Source organism: Zea mays, chromosome 3 (assembly GCF_902167145.1).
Source record: "Zea mays cultivar B73 chromosome 3, Zm-B73-REFERENCE-NAM-5.0, whole genome shotgun sequence".
NCBI classification, from domain to species: Eukaryota; Viridiplantae; Streptophyta; class Magnoliopsida; order Poales; family Poaceae; genus Zea; species Zea mays.
The window spans coordinates 207,154,302-207,174,616 of NC_050098.1; the positions used below are offsets into that span (position 1 = coordinate 207,154,302).

The 20,315-nt window shown below is 42.0% G+C and overlaps 1 protein-coding gene across 1 annotated transcript; it reads left to right on the forward strand.

Annotated features, from left to right (window-relative positions):
• The first annotated feature begins 8,357 nt into the window (after positions 1 to 8,357).
• LOC542356 (MEK homolog 1) lies at positions 8,358 to 13,880 on the forward strand. Its single transcript, NM_001371620.1, has 8 exons — positions 8,358 to 8,577; positions 8,868 to 8,955; positions 10,142 to 10,279; positions 11,003 to 11,227; positions 11,364 to 11,546; positions 11,647 to 11,867; positions 13,353 to 13,398; positions 13,500 to 13,880. Exons 1-8 carry the CDS (start codon positions 8,504 to 8,506, stop codon positions 13,590 to 13,592), a joined length of 1,068 nt encoding a protein of 355 aa, NP_001358549.1. The 5' UTR covers positions 8,358 to 8,503; the 3' UTR covers positions 13,593 to 13,880.
• The last annotated feature ends 6,435 nt before the right edge of the window (positions 13,881 to 20,315 follow it).

Here is a 20,315-nt window from a genome sequence, read left to right on the forward strand (position 1 = left end):
ACTTCCTATCATTTTCACATGTACCAAAATCTTCCTCTTATATACACTCTTTGCATATCTCGTATAAAAGGAAGAGAAAGCATGTCTTTGTATCTTTCCCCGCTTCATACCTAGTTTAACCTCTCAAATGTTTCATTCCTGCATTTATGCATCTTTGTTAAAACTGGGTGAAGTAATTTTATTGTCAAAAAGCTTAAAAGCTTAACCTTGTAACGAGGATAAGCTGCCTTTGTTCCAAAGGTGGATGGTCCTTAAGCCTCTTTGAAATCCTTAAGGGAAAATGCTTAAGATGTTTATAACATGCTTTCATAAGTGCATAAACTATCATGAGCATCACACTTATACTATGACACAATGCACTTCACATTCTGTATGCTATAGATATGTTCTCATTAACCTAATTATGTGCAAATGGCATTTAAGGCCAAAATATGTATTCCTCACCATGCACATATTTAGGGGGAGCAATCTATATCATATAGAACTATGATTATGCTTAATTGATATATCTTTTTGATCATATCTCTTTATGTCTACGACTAATGTGCTTTCAAGTGATATCTATGCAAAGTCGTAGATTGAAAGGGAAATGGAGTCTTCGGCGAAGACAAGGCTTCCACTCAACTCTATCGGTATTATCTACCCTTCGCCATCACTCCACACTATCTCTCCACATTGGTATAATCTTTCACTCATATATTATTTGCCAAAGGGGGAGACAACTTATAGAAAGGGCTTATATTTCACTCAAGTATCCGTTTTTGGCGATCCATGCCAAAGGGGGGGAAAGTATTAGCCCAAAGCAAAAGGACCGCACCTACCACCTAATTTTAAACTAATGATTTTCAAATTGGTATCTTATTGTGTTCAAAAGGGGGAGAAAGTAGTATTTTCAAGTATTAGCCCAAAGCAAAAGGACCGCACCTACCACCTAATTTTAAACTAATGATTTTCAAATTGGTATCTTATTGTGTTCAAAAGGGGGAGAAAGTAGTATTTTCAAAATTAATATCTTAAAACCCTCTTGAACACTAAGAGGAGGATTTGATTAAGGGGGAGTTTTGTTTAGTCAAAGGAAAAGCATTTGAAACAGGGGAAGAAAATTTCAAATATCGAAAAATGCTTCTCAAAATCTTCTCATATGCCTTTGACTACTTCGCAAAAGATCTTGAAAAGAATTTCCAAGAAAGTTTGCAAAAACAAAACAAATGGTGCAAGCATGGTCCAAAACATTAAATATGAAGCAAGCATCCATGCATATCTTATGAAATATAGATTGGTTTAATTCCAAGCAATCTTTGCACATATATTATGCAAACTAGTTCAATTATGCACTTATATATTTGCTTTGGTTTGTGTTGGCATCAATCACCAAAAAGGGGGAGATTGAAAGGGAAATAGGGTCAAACCTTTTCCTAATTGATTTTGGTGGTTGAATTGCCCAACACAAATAATTGGACTAACTAGTTTTTTCAAGATTATACATTCTACAGGTGCCAAAGGTTCAACACAAACCAATCAAAAGAACAAGTTAGGTCTCAAAAGAGAGGAGCAAAAAGGAAACCGAAGGCTGCCCTGGTCTGGCGCACCGGACAGTGTCCGGTGCACCACCGGATAGTGTCCGGTGCACCAGGGTGAATCAGCTCGAACTCTTCACCTTCGGGTTTCCCAGACGCAGCTCCGCTATAATTCACCGGACTGTCCGGTGAGCCACCGGACAGTGTCCGGTGCACCAGCGGAGCAATGGCTATCTGCGCGCAACGGTCGACTCTGACGAATGAACAGTGCCGCGGTAGAAGTCAGAGCAGCGGTCAGAGGGGCACCAGACTGTCCGGTGTGACACCGGACTGTCCGGTGCCGCATGAGGACAAAGCCTCCAACGGTCGACCAGCTCCAAGCCCTAATGGGAGGATGACGTGGCGGGGCACCGAACACTGTCCGGTGCGCCCATCACCAGCAAGCTTCTCCAACGACCATATTTTGTTTGGTGGCTATAAATACCACCCCAACCGTCCACTTCAAGTGTGGGAGTCCAAGCAACATTCCAAGTCATCTAGTTGACATACTCAAGCCCTTCCAACCACTTCTATTCATTGATCCATCCTATACACAAGATTTAGACCTCTACAACCAACACAAGTGCCACAAAAGAAAGAGCAAGCAAAAGAGAGCTACTCATTTGAGTTTAGCACTAGTGCCTTGTGAGATTAATTGAGAGATAGTGTGTGCTACATCCTTGTGCTCATTTGCGCGTGGAGTTTTGACTCCCATCGAACTTCCTTCAAAGTTTTGGAGGCTTGTAAAAGCTAGCAAGAGACACCAAAGAGTGTGGTGGTCCTTGCGGGATCGAGAGTGATCCTTGAGAAGAAGAAGAGCTCGCCGATCCTTGGGTGATCGGTGGAGAGAGGGAAAGGGTTAAAAAAGACCCGTCCTTAGTGGACTCCTCAACGGGGACTAGGCCTTCGAGGGCCGAACCTCGGTAAAACAAATCATCTGTGTCCATTGTGTTTATTGCTTGTGATTTGTTTATTTTCCCTTCCTCTAAGTTTTCTTGCGCTATTCTTTGTCAATATCATTTGGTGTTGCTTCAAGTTAAATTCTCATTTAGTGAAGCAACACTTCGCAAGAAAGTATTGCTCTTCCCTTCTAAGCCTTCTTGCTTTATTATTCATATACCTATTAGTTGTATTGATTATCAATTCTTCATTATTTCAAAGCAACATTATTTACAAGCAAAGAACTTAGTTTTTATACTCCGATAATTATATATCTTGTTCTAACCACTAATCAAGGGATCTAGTTGGGGGACAAAGTTTTAATTTTCAGGTTTCGCCTATCCACCTCCCCTCTATGCGACTTTCAGTAATAATCTTAAGTATTTCTTTAATGTGTGGTTTTATGCTTTATTGTATTTGCTCTGTGCCTCACCTTCGAGTGAGTACGTGGTACTTGATCCTGTTAGTGGCCTTGTCGGACTAGATCCGAGGGACTGACGTTTTATTCCTATTTAAGTGTGGTCTAGCCTCTAAGGTGGGACTTAGGCACTTAAGTTGGAATAATTCGGGCGGTTCCGCCACACAAAGCGGGAGAGATTCTCAAGGTATAGAAATTTGAGTTGTTTGGAGCTTTTGCTAGTTGTGTTGAGCCATTTTGCTCTTTCTGGAGAAATTAGCTTTAATTTTAGCACTCTTGCTGATTTTGTGCTCTGTTTTGGCTTTGTATTATGGCTAGTGGTGTTGAGCCCTACTTTTGTCTCTTCTTGAGGACTAGTCTTTTCTGCTTGGTCGTGTTGAGCCATTGTCCATTTCTTTGGGGGACCAAGTTTTGCTCGCTCTGGATGACCTTTCAGACTTTTATCTAGTTTTTGGTCGTTTGAGTGAGTTTCTCTTCTTCTTTATACTTATATATATTCATGTGGTGGTGTTGAAAATGCACTCATCTAAGGGGAGATTGTGAACACAAGGTTGACTTGTCCCTTGTGGTTCGGGTTGATGTTGAGTGATTGTCAACGGATAGCATCTTGAGTCTAGTCATGGACTGACCGAGGCGTGAGTTATTGTGTATGAGCAACCATGTCGGTCAACTTGTGGTGTGTAGGTATAGAGCATAGGTACGATGGTCGACAACGAAGGTGAAGGTCATGCGGGTTCGTGCCGATGGATGGGAGCGGTGAAGGACGGGCATTAGGACTTGACTGAGGGACCAGAGTCACTGGATGACCATTCGTGGTGGCTCACACTAGGGACACGCACTCGTGCGAGGATGTGGCGAAGCGAGCTGTGTTGCCGACACGATCGAGGACTGGCAGGACATGTGTCTAGGACGTGGGTATGCGCACGCGGTGCGATACTCACGACATTTTAGTGGTTGAGCCTCGAAAAAACCACCCTGCGTTGTGGGTGGTGGGTTTTGCTAGGTTTGGGCCTCAAAACTCGGTGGTGGCAGTTCTAGAGGGAATTGGTGGCGACACGTGGCATCACAGCGAAGGGTGCGTCAAGGCGAAGCAACATCGTGTGGAGCGTGTGGCCGTCGGATCAATACTCCAGGAGTTGGTCCATTTTCCCCTTGCATAGTGGATAAACTCTATGTAAATAGGAGTAGTTTAGGAATGAAAATAACCCTCTATAAATAGAGGGGAGGGCTGGTTAGTTCAACATCTCTTGGGCACATCTCTTAGGCTGCCATTTGTTTGAGCACTCTCATTTAGAACTTCTTGTTTTTCCTCTAGGTAGCCATTAGTTTAGCCAGGAGATCCGTAGCACCATAACAAACATGGGGTTAACCACCCAAACACGGCACCTGCGCGCGATACGACAACAGGACTGTTTCGCGTCCCATTAGGTCATCCACACCGAGCGACATAATGATGAACCTGTGTTTTACCGCGCTAATGGATATGTCACGCCCGCCAGGTAAAAATCAAAACGCGCTCCAGCTTAACACGTAGAGTGAGGGGTGGACCGAGCGAATTCTCAGTGAGTCGCAGGCTAGGTGATTGGTTCATAGGTCATTCGCTCGGCACCACATCCAAGGTCGTACCTCAAATTCTCTCGCAGAAACCCGGTTGACAGGGTGGTCACGGGGCCACTCTATGATTGATCAAGATGATCAGAGTGCCAGAACGGGATCGAATAAGGAAGGACTTGATGAGATGCTCCAGCGGGTCAAGCACCCCCAGTGGGATCGCTCGCCAAGACCTAATCCTGCCGGAGGGAGGTCAGATCTCACTTGGATAACCCATTAGCAGCTCGACGGCCTACCTCCTCGCGCCAACTAGGTCAGAAGTGGAAGGCCCTCCCCTCATAGGAAGACTTCCGATGGAAGCTGACCTAAGGGGAGATATGTGCACCAATAACGACCCATCCGACCAAGTCCCCCACCGAGCAAGTCTGTGTGGCGGGGTGTGCGACCAAGTCCCCCGCCGATCAAGTCTGTGAGGCGGAGCGAACGAGTAAGTCCCCCGTCGAGCAAGTCTGCGAGGCGGAGCGGGCGACCAGGTCCCCCACCGAGCAAGTCTGTGAGGCAGGGCAGGCGACTAAGTCCCCCGCCGAGCAAGTCTGTGAGGCGGAGCGAAGGACCAAGTCCCCCGTCGAGTAGGTTTGCGAGGCGGAGCGGGCGACCAGTCCCCCACTGAGTAAATCTAAGCGTCGAGCCAGAGTCAGAGCACCTAGAGGAGAGGGGATGAATAGGTGATCCTGTAAAAATCAACTCTAAACAACACAAACTTGGTTTATAATGAGTACTAGTGAAAACTAAAACCAATTTGTTATGAGTAGAGATGGAGAGAGCAGAACTCTTCACTTGATTGCTCCTTTGAAATGTGTATCAAACTTAGGAGCAATAAAACAAGTGAATATGAGAACTCAAGAAAAACAACAATCACAATAAAGTAAATGGACAAGAGACACGACAATTTTATCTCATGGTTCGACCAATGCCTACTCCACATTGTGGTGACCTGCTTCGGTCAAGGGTTGCACTAAACCCTCTCAAGTGATCTAAAGATCAAACTTGAGTACTACAGTTTTCTTACTTATATCAAATCTCGTTTGTGAGGGATCTCCACAAGTTGGAGTCTCTTACACCTTACACAAATGATCTTGATCAAAGCACAAGAGTAAGGGGGGAGTAAAACATACACAAGAACTCAATTTGCAGCAACAACATGCACATGAGTCAAGAAAAGAGCGCAAGAATCAAAACGTCAGAGTCACAGCTCAAGAATGCGCTCAAATCTCTATCTAATGAAACAACGGCGTGGTCGCGAATTATCGAAGTTGTAGCATGTTCAAAGTATGCTTGTGTATTGCTCCATGGCGCCTAAGGGGTCCTTTTATAGCCCTAAGAGACCTAGGAGCCGTTGGAGCTCTATTTGGAAAGCCCTGGTTGCCTTCTGTCTGCGGGTGCACCGGACTGTCCGGTGCACAACGAAAATTGCATAGTGCAACAACTACAGATCGCTGATTGGCTATTTTCCGCTTCTGGGGGCACCGGACCGTCTGGTGGGTGGCACTGGACTGTTTGGTGCACCTATTGACCGTTGGCTCCGGCTGACGTGTTTACTAGCTGTTAGCCGACTGGCACACCGGCTGTCCGGCGCTCCGCGTGGATTGTCCGGTGAATTATAGCCGATGAAATCTGTTTTCCCCGAGAGTGGTCCGTTCGATCGGACTGAGCACCAGACTGTCCGGTGGGTGGCATTAGATCGACCGGTGCTACGCAGAACAACCGAGATGCTATTTTCATTTCAATTCTTTTTTACTACTTTTGACTTGACTCCACATAGTCCCTAACACTTAGACAAATATGATTAGTACATAAAACAATTGACTAAGTGTTCAGAGCTTACCTTTTCACTTGGTACCATATGGATTTGTGGTATGCCCACTTTCAAGCCTAAAAGTGCCTTTTCTCAATTTGCTTTAACTACCTGTGTTCATTGCTCATACAAGATTACGTTAGTACAAACACAATGTGTTGAGCATTTAATCACCAAAACTAAATAGAAATGGCCCAAGAGCACATTTCCCTTTCATAGAGCCACAAGCATATGCCGACTACGGCATAGCATGACGTTAGGAGCCTAGGCGATAAGGCACAAACACAACTCCCCTATCAGGGACGACCTCAGCACCGGAGCCTCTACATTAGCCGACATGGCGGAAATGACAAGACGGGTGCCATATCGAATGGACGAATCCATATGCGCGGAAGAACAAATTGGGGCCTACAATGGCGGGAGGGAACAATGCCATGTAAGTTGAGCCTCGAGGCTGAACCATGGGCCCCGCCGTGCATCTCCTCGTAGATGTCAGCCATGAACCCGCTGCAAGGACAGGAGCGACAGGCGATGTCATGCCCTAGAGCGCTACTTCGCACGACCAGGAGATGGGGGGCCCGCAATGATGAACGAAGGATTTTTTTATTTCTTTATATTGCCTCTCTCTCCTCCTCTCTCCCTGAAGAGAGAGCAATGTAAGGTCTAACCCTTAGGGTATAAAAGGGAAAGACCCTCTTCATCTCAAAAAGGAGACAGACAAGCACACCAGTTGTAACACGCCTTATGGCAATACTATGGTCAACACTGCACTGAATTAGGGCTCCGGCCTGAACCAGTATAACCTCGTGTCCTAAGTTCACCGTTTGAGTCCCGACGATTCATCATTCAGAGTGAGTCCGCGATAGCATCCCCACCGAACATAAATCTTAATGTCCTCCGGTTTCCGAAACCACGACACTTCCCGAAGCACTTTTCGTGTGAAATTCGTGTTCTGTGCCTTCTATTTTTATTCTCTTTTATTTTTTCATTAATAAATTCTGGGCTACTATGTGGAAAATAATCTTGTTGTATGTTAGACATTTTTTATTTTTGTAGTTTGCAATATTTCCCTAGAGAACATCCAATCAAGCAATTTAGGTCATATTTGGAATCGATGAATCATAGAGATTTGTGTGTGTTTTGTATGACGATTTTAGAACTTTATACATAGATTTTTCTGTACATAGATTTCAGAACCATTGCAGAAACAATATCATATTTGATTGATATTTAATGGAGAGAACATAAAACTTTCTAGAACGTTCCTGTTAGTATAATTTGAAATATTTGACAGCTAAAAATAGAGAATTACTATAGAACATAGAATTTTTACTTTCTATTATCACTTATTTCTATTATCACTCAGCAACTTCTCATCTATATTTCTAGGTAGTGTTTTTACAAAATTATTGAAGATGCTCTAAACTAGTTTCTTAAAAACCGTGTGTTTTCAAATCGACGCCCTTAGTTTAGGCATTATCCCTTAGTTTAGGCAGTATCGTGCCACGTAACACCATATGAAAAGTCATCGCGTCGTTAATACTATTTTAGGCAGTACAACATATTATATTCATACCATGGTATTATATTTTTCTCTGTTTCAACATATAAGTATCAGTAATATATAAAGAAACTTTAGACTACCAAATTTGTTAGTATTACTCATGCGTTAGTGCCAGTACTAGGGTTGGGAAAAAAATCTCATAGCTCGCGAGCCGGCTCAAGCTCAGGGTGGCTCAGACTCGGCTCGAAGCGGCTCACGAGCCTTGTTTTCGAGCTCGTTGGTCCACCGAGCCAACTCGTTCTAGCTCGCAAGCTGTGCCAAATTAATTAAACTATACAATAATAATAGATAATAGATAATTTTACTGATTACATTTTTATATTTAGATATTATTAAATTATTATATAATATAATATTATTTATCCACGTCTAGTTCACGAGCCAAGTTAAACCGACTCACGAGCCAACTTCAGTCAAGCCGAGCTCCTCTTTGAAAAGAGAGCCGAGCTCGTCTATCAACCAGCCACCGTGCAGCGGCAAGGGTGTCAAGGTCCCGTAAAATCTGGCTTTTCTCCCTCCCCATACCCCGCAGTCCCGCACACACACTCGCTTTCTTCGGTTCTTCCTCCTCGAGCAGCCACTTCCGTCTCTAACCCTACAGCGACGACGAGAGCGAGGCCATGAAGGGGAAGAAGCCGGTCAAGGAGCTCAAGCTCACCGTGCCGGCGCAGGAGACCCCGGTAGACAAGTTCCTGTCAGTGCCCTCGGTCCTTACCCTCAACCCCTCCTCTCTCTCTTTGAAGTATCCAGTGTTTTTGGAGTGATCTGAGTTGCTAAGGCTACATATATAAGCGGGAACTTCGTTCTCCCTCTTCGTATATTGCCGTTTTAAGTGCTCCAGATGTTATTTTGCGGTTCCACTTCTAGATCCATGCTTAATTTTGTCTATTCGTCGATTTTGACCGCGAAGTCGACTATTCGTCTTCTGAAGGCATAAACAGAATCGACATCTTTGAATTTGATGGCTGGTGCCTTTTTTTACAGGACGGCAAGTGGCACGTTCAAGGATGGTGAGCTGAGGCTCAATCAGAGCGGCTTGCGGCTTATCTCTGAGGAAAACGGGGATGAAGATGTGAGTTCCGGATCGGGCTCTTGATCCATGCTATAGTATTGTTGCGGAATGTATTTAGCATGGTGGAATTGTATGTTTTCACTTGATACTTAGTATAAGCATGTAGTTCTATGCAATCACGATCCAACCATATATCACATTTAACACTTAAACCCTTCTACCATCTGCTCGTGTGGATTTAAAGAAAACCCCATAACAAAACACGATTATATCTACAGTTGGATCATAATCTAACGGATTAACAGGTTTGCTTCCACGCTTGCACATAAGGTCTGATTGCATATTAGTTGTTGTCCAATTCCAGACTATCTATTTTGTTGTTATTTGTTAAAAAGAACTTTGCACAGATTCCATTTACTGAATCAAAGAAAGTTCTTTGTAACAAATAACAACAAAATAAATGGTCTGTAATTGAACTACTATGTATGCTTCTACCTTTTTTTTGTTTCAAGTTTATCATCATGGAGAAATGTGGAGTTTTCATGGATAAGGTATAAATCGTGCGCCTTTTGTTTGAACTGTAACTAGGGGTGGTAATGGGCTCTAGATTTTACACTATAAAATTTAAGGATCGAACTGGATTAGGATCGGGCTCTATTCCTATTCATTTTTGAATTAAATTAATTATGGCTCTAACTTATTGTGAATAAACATTTGGATCGTGATCCATTACCACCCTTAACTGTAACAACATGGAGCCCTCTCACCCCCCTACTTGTTACGTGTCTATGAATTGTTACTTATTATTGGTTTTTGTATACCTGTCATTTAGCTACTGTTGGATGCTCTTCATTTTGCTTTATGAGCCTGGAGGTTGCCTATTGTGTTTACAGTCGTTTTAGTCAGATTGTTAGTTTGAGCCCAAAGTTAGACCGGACTTATTTCAATTCCTGTAAGACTGGGCTTCTCGATCTTCTCTTCTGGTTATGGTTTGTGTAAAATTTACTCCATTCACTGAATAGAAGTGCAGACATCCCAGTTTCAAAGAATAGACTCACTGCTGGAATTATCTCTAGCTATTTTGGATGATATATTGTCCCCAATGGCTAATTGGCTATCATTATCATTTTTAACTTCAATTACGATAACGATCCATGTTTTCCATATTGTGTCAAGAGTGTTGACACTTGTATATTTTGGTTGGCTGTCAAGTAGTTTTTGAATTTAGATCACATTGTTTCCCCAGGAATCTACAAAGCTGAAGGTGGAAGATGTGCAGTTATCAATGGATGATCTTGAGATGATTCAAGTCATTGGCAAAGGAAGCGGTGGTGTTGTCCAGCTAGTGAGGCACAAATGGGTGGGCACATTATTTGCCTTAAAGGTAGACTACATTCTTTTTTCCTGTTGGACCATACAGCTGACACACCATGTACATGTAGAATATGTACCTTGCATAATTTAGAACACCCTAGATAGATATTTTCTCCTGATTTTCTATACTTGTGTTTCTTCGCATGAAAAACAAACCCTTGTTTCTTTAGATGGTGTAATGGGTAGCTCAGTCCTCCCTCAGAATAGCCAGCTAGTTTGGTTTGTTGTGATAATTATCAGGATGTTAGGGGTTGTTAGGTGCTGGCTCTATAGTCTATACAAACAGAGACATGTCAGTCATTTGGAATCTAGCAAAAAGTAATGAAGTTCTATGGCACGTAGGGATCTGCATGGTATGTTTCTTCAAAATTAACCTTACATGGTGTGCGTTTTTCTGACGACCAGAATTTTCTGCATCTTATGTTGTTGCTTTGTTTACTCATCTTTGTAATGATATGGCAGATTTCATTTAAATTTACAACATGGCAACATGCAACTTATTAGTATCTCCCTTGCATGGCTAACAACAATATACAAATATATTCTATATACAACCATATTAGCTTAATTAATCTGTGCCTAAATTATAATTACTGGAAAGAATTTAGTTCCAAGAATCCAAACGGGCCTAAGTGAAAATTTCTGGAATTCTCTGCTGAGCATACTGCTGCGTCATTTCATCCATATGGTCTGTGACTTGATGGATTGACCAGTGTTACAATTTCTTCTGTAGGGTATTCAAATGAACATTCAGGAGTCAGTTCGTAAACAAATAGTACAGGAGCTCAAAATAAACCAAGCAACACAGAGCCCTCATATAGTTATGTGCCATCAATCTTTTTACCACAATGGTGTAATATATCTTGTTCTTGAGTACATGGACCGTGGATCGCTTGCAGACATTGTTAAGCAAGTGAAGACTATTCTGGAGCCATACCTTGCAGTACTTTGTAAGCAGGTATGTATGAGGTTGGCCTTTGTTTTTTTTACTTTGGCTTCTCCTAAATTTGGATTAACCTTGATTTGTGTTGTTACTTCTTTTGAAACTTGAAACACATTCCCACATAACACTGAATAGTATTATATTAATTCAGGTCTTGGAGGGTTTATTGTATCTTCATCATCAAAGGCACGTGATTCACAGGGACATAAAACCATCTAACTTGTTGGTCAACCGTAAAGGTGAAGTCAAGATTACCGACTTCGGAGTGAGTGCTGTGCTAGCAAGCTCAATAGGTCAGCGAGATACATTTGTTGGAACCTACAACTATATGGCGGTATGTTGAATTCATCACGTTCAATGCCATGTGATTGCTAGTTTATGTTCATCAATCAATTCATTAATATGTGGTGACAGTTATTTTCTTCCTTCTTCAGCCTGAGCGGATTAGTGGTAGCACTTATGACTACAAAAGTGACATATGGAGTTTGGGCTTAGTTATACTTGAGTGTGCCATTGGCCGGTTCCCTTATATACCTTCGGAAGGTGAAGGTTGGTTAAGCTTTTATGAACTTCTGGAGGCCATTGTCGATCAGCCACCACCTTCTGCACCTGCAGATCAGTTCTCTCCAGAATTCTGCTCATTTATCTCCTCTTGGTATGCTAAAATTTCTTCTCTGAAATTACACATGAAAAATAATTGTTAATGCCTTTATGCTAGTTATTAGAAGGGTAGGCTTGGTGCAGTGGTGAGGAGTCACCAGGTCGCGGGTTCGAGTAGCTTCTCCACATTTCCGGGGGAATGCTTGTCTTGGTTTATCTCGTCTGCAGACCCACTCATATGGGATCCTCTGGTACTGGGTTGCCCTTTATGATAGTTATTAACATAAGTATTTGAAGCTATTAAAAGCTACTTAACATCACTTGCTTATTTATGGAAATGCAGTCTTTCTGGTGATTCCATTGATCCTTAGAGTTCGAGGACTTTGTGTGCTAAAACATTCTTTACGTGTTGGATGACAAGTACATTGCTGTATCGTAAGCGTTTGAGCTTCATGGTTAATGGAATATGATGCCTCACTAGTCAACAAATAAGTTTTTAGATAACTACTAGTGAAATCCACTTAAGCCCATATTTTGTCATGGGAACATTTGTACAACCGTTCAGTATAGTTGATCATGCAATGTATCCACAGAAAACTTTGCAGTTGTGCCACAAGTATTTGGACATCAATGGTTCAGTTGCAACCAATATTCAGTGGGTAAAAACTCTTACAATAGGTCTTTTTTTGTGATTAATAAAAATACTAATATCTTTTTCTGACATTTACTTCACTTTGGAACTGTAGTTTGTGGGTCTTCAGGGAAGTTTATGAGTTACGATTGTTCCATAGCTGGGCGGTTGGGCCATAATGTGTTGCTTAGCTCAGCATGTTAATGTCTTACATATCTATTTTATCTTATATCTCTTAATATAACTAAGGTTTGGTACTTCTTTAACCCTTGAAATACATACTATAGCACTTTAGATTAAGGAAAAAGTCCAAATTACTCCCCTCAAGTTTGGCTGAGCCCTAATAACCAAAACAAAATGTCAGTTCCATTTAATCTTCCCAAACTATTTCAAAATTTCAGTTGGCCCAATCTATCCCTCACTAATATTTTTTCCCTTTTGTTTCTCCACGTGCAAGTTGAGCTTGAAGGTAATAGTGGCCACTGGGCATCGTAACTACGTAAAAAAGTATATTATGTATTTTCATAATTTTTGTTGTAAAATTGTGTCTAGGGGTAATTTATTATCAGATCTTGTAATCTATCCAAAATAATGATAAAACATTCATAACGTATTTTTTAACATACGTTATGTCCATTCACCCCCCGCAAAATTTATTTGAAGCACATGCGATTGATGGCCATATCCTTATGTTGACACTGTTCTCAAGATCAATAAACCTGGGCTGTGGTTGTGCTTGTGCCGACCTTTAGTCCTGTGCAGTGTAGTAATCACTAATGTATTTTTTTATTTCCATTTGCTGACACCTGACATCTTATTTCCATGAAGAGTTGTAAAAAGAAATGCTTTTGTACTATCATTGCTATTTCACGATGTCAGTACATTTTTTTGGTTATAATCGTTTTGCAGCATACAGAAAGATCCGGCTCAGAGGATGTCTGCTTCAGAACTCTTGGTTAGCATGCCTGAATAATTGGCTTTCTAACGAATCTGACTGTCACATCACTTATAAATGATTAAGATGTGCTAATCGAATCGTCATTTCTGTTCTTGCAGAATCACCCTTTTTTGAAGAAGTTCGAGGATAAGGACTTAAACCTGGGGATTCTTGTGGAGAACCTGGAACCTCCAATGAATATACCCGAATAGCCTGTCGTTTTTAGTGATGAAGCCTTTGTTGTGCCTTCAGGGTTTGGCCTCGAAGCCTCTTGGCATCTGCTCCTCAACTGCAGCCTCCCTACCTGAATATGCTATAACATCATTGTATGATTCAAGCCCCTTATCTGAGCATAAGAGTAGAGGGAACTATGCTGCATTCCGTGTATGGTCACCTTATTGTAGCTATTGTTGCGACGGGCCTTGTGATTTTGAGTCTTGTTTTAACTTTTGCAGTCTTATCGGCTGTGGATTCAAAATGAACGAACTGAATATTCAAAACATGTTTGCCAACACGCTTCAAGGACGCTATTTCACCCCCAAAATGATAAAAGAAAGCGAAGTCGCGCATTATCAGATTTGCTTTTGGTTCAGAGACGAGAGAGCTCTAGATTTTACACTACAAACTTTAAGGATCCAATCGGATTAGGATCAGGTTTTATTTTTATTCATTTTGAACTAAAATTATTTAAGGGCACTAACTTTTTGTGAATGAGCATTTTGATCGTGATCCATTATTACCCCTAGATGAGACCATGCCACAATTTATTTCCACTATAATCCTTACCAATCTCAAGGAGATGTGAGTTTTCAAACGAGTCCTTTCCTAGGATTGAGGGGGAAGTGTTTGGTTTGGGATAGGAGGAACTGGGTCATCATTATGGGGCAATATTCTAGTTTGAAAACTTAAACCCCTTTGAGATTAGAGATTTGAGAGGATCGAGGTGGAAATGAACTATTTCCCCTTATTTCTCTATAATTTTAAAGGGATTTATGTTTTCAAACTAGCTCTAAAGCCCGTTTGGATTCATCATGGTGCTTGCCTTCCCTAGCTGATTAAAGTTTACGGTGTTCCCTTTCATGATTTCTCTTTACTTTCTTGAGGAGCCAATTCGTCTCACCCTTAGGCTATTGTCAACAGATCGAACATATGGCCTTGTAAAACAATGTTTTGCACTATAGACTGTACTGTTTATAGAGTGACGTTTAAAATAAAAGATAGTGACGATTAAGTTGCTGGAGATAGCCTTAGAAGCCAGGAATTTTGAAGGTGTTCCTCCTTTCGTCATTCCTTGACCCGAATAGAAAACTGGAACAGGGTTGGGTGACCTATCGATTGAGGCTAGTTCCAGCAGCTTTAATCATCTCACCTTCTATTTCGAACTCCATTATGTAAATAGTGCAGTCGACAGTGCAAAAATAATGTTTCGCACGACCATATGCACGATCTGCTGACCATAGTCTGTTGGGTAATAGGTGGAAGGTTGAGACGACATGTCGATTGATGGTGACCCCCAACAAAAAACGGGAACAGGGAGGGGCGACCTATCGATTGATGGGTGATAGGTGGAAGGTTGAGACGACGTACCAATTAATGGGTGGAAGGTCAACTATATCGATTGATGGGTGGAAGGTTGACTATATTGATCGATTAACTCCATCTTTTTCTCGATAAGGTGCGAAGTGTTGTGGGTTGCAGGTAGGTTTGACTATGCTGATTGATGGATGGAACACCACCTCTGTCTCGATAGGGTGCGAAAACTACTTTGGGTTGTAGGTCAGTGGTGGTGCTGACGGCTGGTGCCGGTGGAAAAGGAGGTGAGGTGTGAGGAAAACAAATTAATCACACGACAGAGAAAAAGGAAATTAATTCCTTTATTTGGTTGCATTGTTCCGTATTTTTGTTCTAGAATCACATTGTTCACATTCCAAGCTACGATGGGACAACACAAAAGGCATACACCCTTTTGTTTCATAGTTCGAAAAATAGCATTCTGTGTTCTCGTTCCTCGATCCCATTGTCTCAGGAACATGTCTTCTTAGGTCTCACCTTTGCTGGCAACACTAGTTTAGCTGAGGCTAAGTGAGACAACATGGCGAGAAATCCAAACATGTTATAAGATTTAGAGGATGATCCCACAATTAATTTTGTTTGGTTTGGGGCTTAGAGGATAGGGCATCCCTCCAAAATACTATTGATCCCACTTTTAATTTTGTTTGGTTTAGGGCTTGGAGGATATGAACAATGTCAAGAAACAAACTTCGGCTTGTGTTGCGAAATTCTCTAACCTTGAGTTGTTGATTGATCATAAAAAGATATGCTCGATGTCAAAAGTAGTTCAATAAGTAGGTTTTTGTTTAGCTTGCAACTAGACCACGAAGCAAAGTTGTACTCAAATTGATGGTAAACGACTGCTTATCTAACTTTGTGAATAAACATTTAACCATTAAATATGATTATTCTTCGTAAGCTTAAGAATGTAGCAACTCTCATGATGAAAAGTCTGTACTATCATTGCCTCAATCCTTATGAAAAGTTATACATTCTATACCCATAAGAGAAACAAATGCTGGAGAGTAGTTAGTCTATGCTCTAGATCACTTTATATATTGAAGATAAGGAACTCAAGACAAAGATGTCTTGGAATATTCTCAAAGAAACTACCGGAGGGAAAATCCTCCAACCGGGTGGTGGAGTGCACTCGCCCTGATCCTAAGATGAGGAGGGGGCCTAGGGATTGCCTGATTAGTTGGAAGAACATGAGAACACAAGGGTTAGTGTGGTTCGGGCACCGGAGCATAATACCCTATATCCACTGTTAGTTGTATTGCCTAGGAGTCTTTGTGTGTATCCGTCTCCGTCTTAGTCTCTAGTTGAACTCGTTTCATACTTGTCCCCTACCGTGTGTGTGCCCTCCCTTTTATATCCCAATGGAGGCACATACATGGTGAACGAGCCCCGAAAAGTGGCCCAGTAATATATTGCTAGATACGGAGGAGGTGGAGCGGCGGTCTGTGAAGAACGTATATCTTCTCTTAGTCATCGTGTAGATCTCCTGACTCGTCATGCCCTTGTCCTGTCTAATAGGAGCAGGGTGCAGGAGTAGGTTGCGACGTAGGTTGATGCGCTACCGCTCGTAGGGGTGCTTAGGCGGCGGCAACCTGTCTTCCATGCATGTCTCCTTTTGCCTCGATAGCGCACAGGCTACAATGGGAGTCATGATGATAGCTGCCCATGCGGCGCAGGGGGTCAATGGTTTTACCTCAGTAACGCGCGAGTTACTATGCGACCTGTGCATTGTGGACGCACTGCCTATCACTGGGGCGGGTGGGTATACATCTCGTCGTAGTTAATGCAGAAGCGCTTCACACTTAGAGGCTGACGTCGGGGTTTCCCCAATGGCTTACGTCACGCGTCGTAGAACACGTGATAGCATTGGGCCTCGCCTTGTGTGGGGAGTAGTGACTGGGACTGCCCTACCTTGTGACAGCTCCGAACCGCCCTTGGCTGGGGGTTTGGATGGTGTTCGGGGGAGGTCTCATCTCTTCCGGTGTTGGCCAACACGTGGCACCACCGGACCCCCTTAGGACAGAGGTCCGGGTGGTCCGCCACGAGTGTCGAGGCTGCTCCCGGGGGTTTGGACCCTAGGCACAGGTGCCGAGAGCCCTTGTCTTCAAGACACGTGGCAAACCCGAATCCCCTCTACTGGAGTTCCAGGGCGCTGATTATAGGTGTTGGCCTTCACCTGAGGCCAATGGCCTTACTGGGTAGACCCAGCCACTAGGCTAAGACGGACCACCATTAGCATGGTGGCTAAGGGTAGTCCCGGGGGCTCTGCCTTGACCCAGCAGTAGTGGGTACCCCAATCTAGAGGTACCAATAGAAACAATGCTATTTTGGATTCTCCCAAAGTAATAATGTGGTATTGGTTTTATCTTAGATTAACAATGATTCATGGGCGTTAATGAAGGAAATTCTCCAAACAAGAGTTAACTAAAAAGACATGAAAGATCAGAAAGTTGTCTTGTCTCTACTAACTTTTCTTGTGTCTGAAAGTTGGAAAAGAAAGAATCAGTAGGAAGGACAAGATTGATAATCTAGCTACTGCTATCACTGCATCATCAAATCCATAATATGCATCTGTTGGTTCAATGGAGTTCCAAGAAGCTATGTGTTACCACAACAATTGAAAATGGACGGCCTACTTTTCTTCCCTTGAATGTCTTTTGCCTAAACATGGTATGAGGTTATGTTAAGGGAAGATGGTAACACCTAGGCATTAGTCATATGTTAATTAGTGGGATTGAACTTAAACAAGACATATCAAGTGTTGATCATGAGATTTACTTCAAACCTCTTGCAAAGTGGTGACAATGTGTTGATATCACTTGTTTAAAATGAGCCCTAACTTGAAATTTTTAAGAACAAAAGCAAAACTCTTGTGCTTCTTGACCTTTTGAAATATATGCACGAGTAGTGTTAATCATGTCTCTTCTATGTGCCTCACATAGACCTATGTCTATCTCGATCATTAAAAATTTCACGAAGTTTAGAAATCAAAAGTCACATGAAATGGTAATCTTTGACCGTGTTTAATTTTCTTTTGTTAGTTGAATTGATCCAAGAGGTATCAATAAGACCTTGATTTCATGCTCAAGCAACTCTAAATGACCTCTACAGCAAAATTCATGTAGTGTTTGTGTTGATGAAGTGCCAAGAAAAGGCTTCAATAGACCTAAAACCTCACCTTCAAACCTTTTTCACACTGTTGATTTGATTGACACATAGCTTGGTTTTTGGTTATTGTCAATGTTTGATGACTGGTGAGTCTACTATGAGGTTATCCAGAGTAGAGATTGGTGGAATTCAATGAGAAACTAAACTCGATGATGAAGATGAGACAACGATTTATATAGGTTCAGGCCGCTATAAAGCATAATATCATAGGTCATGTGTGGTGTATTATCTTACATTATATTGTATTGTATGATGTGTTACAAGGAGTTAACCCTACCTCTCTTTATATAGTCTAGAGGACAGGCACATGATTCTTGTCCTAGTCCGTTAAGAAAGAATGAAATCTAATTCTATTACAAATACATTCCTTCATTTATTATATTCGGTCAGATTACTTGCCTTGAAGATCACACGACCTTTCTTCATGTCTTCCTGGTAATATGTGGGTTGACCCATCTCCTTGCCAGGTAGTCGGCCTTATAGGGAACCCTTAGGGCCTTTGTCTATCAAGCCTCTAAGCTCTTCATTTTTGAACTTTGAAGCATTCTTAAATTCCCTAGTCATTGCGGAGGATAATCAAGTAGTGCTCGAAGTACCTTTTTAAGAGAAGCCATCAAGTGCTTTTAAAGTTTGACCTCTAATGGTGTGTGCTTTCTTGCAAAGCACACCCATTGGGTTTAGTCTTTCAGACTAGTGCTATTTAGTATAAAAATCTTGAGGGTAATTCTTCTAATCTTTTCAAGAATTTCAAAATCATTTTCTAAGGATATATATCACATAGCCCCGAGCATAACACTTGAATACCCGACTAGGACTTGACTCTTAGGGTGCCCCATGATAATGATCAAGGACCACTCATTAGTGAGTGGTTTGTTCCTTTTTGCAGCCACGTTGAGTGTAGGGTTCTTGTACTCTACTTCAACACGTTTTTGTCATGATGCCTTACTTTTGGCGATGAGTGTGCTATACAAGTTGGCATGCACTAACTGCCTTGGCATAGAACATGAATATTGTCCTTATCCATGGGCGTTGGGCTATAAGTACCCCTAATGATTTCAAGACTCCACTAGTGGTAGCATCAATTGAAAACTAGTCTTTTGTCTTGAATATGATAGTCCCCGAGATGCCAGAGCCCTTGGGCATAGTCAAAAGATTTGAAATCTTATCTTGAAACTAGAAGAATGCTTGTGATGGGGTTTAGTCTAAAACCAAGTAATTGTCAACTGCAGCTACAAGAACTCTTATGATAGTTGAATACACTTGTTCTTCTAGGTTACTATGATCTATACCTAAGATTGACCTATGGTATGAAGTAGAATATTACTAGTGGAAATGATCTGTACCTAAGGTTGACTTATGATATGAAGCAGAATATTACCAGTGGAACTAGAATATATCTTGTTAGACTGTCAAAGGTGGCATCTCAAGCTGAACCCCTTGATGGTTCTTCCAATTTCATGCCCAAGAGGAGGTTTGCTCACAATCTTGCTCTTGGGGAACTTAGGATGTAAAGTTGTCCTACTTAGACCAAACTCTTTGACAGACCTTGATTCACTACCGTCGAGGTAAGCGTTGCTATTGTGGTAACACTTAAACGTGTTTGCACTTTGTAATGGATGACTATGGTCATGTACCATTGTTGTATGCGTGACTAAGTCATGTACTTTGGCTACATGTATGAATAAGTCGTGTAAGCTGGCAATATGCCTCAATGTCGAAGAAGCAACACATAACAACGCGAAAGATGCCAGAAAAGATGATGGTCATTCCTCCTCTAGAAGCACGATCTACAACTCTGCCTCTAGGTGACGTGGCTGCTATGGGCAGTCCTGCCTAGAAAGTGGAGCAGCTGGTGGGTAATCCATATCCAAAGCAAGGTGTCAAGCTGACAGGTAAGCCGGTAACCAACCACTACCAATTTTAGTTGCTAATTCTTTGTTTTTGACATAATTTGTTTCTTTTGCATCTGGGATCAGCAAAACTGAGCAACCTCAGGTGGAAGTGTAGGTAGCGACTATGGTGTGCACCTTGGGCACCAAGTTCAAACAAATGAAGCCGCTCATCCGTCGTAAGAAGGCCAAACAAAGTAACTAGTTTCTCTTCAAAGTTCTTTTTCCATAAGTCATATTAAACGCTTTTCTAATGACTGATCGTTGCCTTGCCAGCGTGCCTAAGGATTCATCTGCCAATCTCCTGCC

Excerpts from the sequence above, each read along its gene's own strand:
- LOC542356 (NM_001371620.1), top strand. The coding sequence starts at position 8,504 with ATGAAGGGGAAGAAGCCGGTCAAGGAGCTCAAGCTCACCGTGCCGGCG. Across the intron at positions 11,228-11,363 it reads TTGCAGTACTTTGTAAGCAG|GTCTTGGAGGGTTTATTGTA; the intron begins GTATGTATGAGG and ends ATATTAATTCAG. Across the intron at positions 11,868-13,352 it reads TGCTCATTTATCTCCTCTTG|CATACAGAAAGATCCGGCTC; the intron begins GTATGCTAAAAT and ends ATCGTTTTGCAG.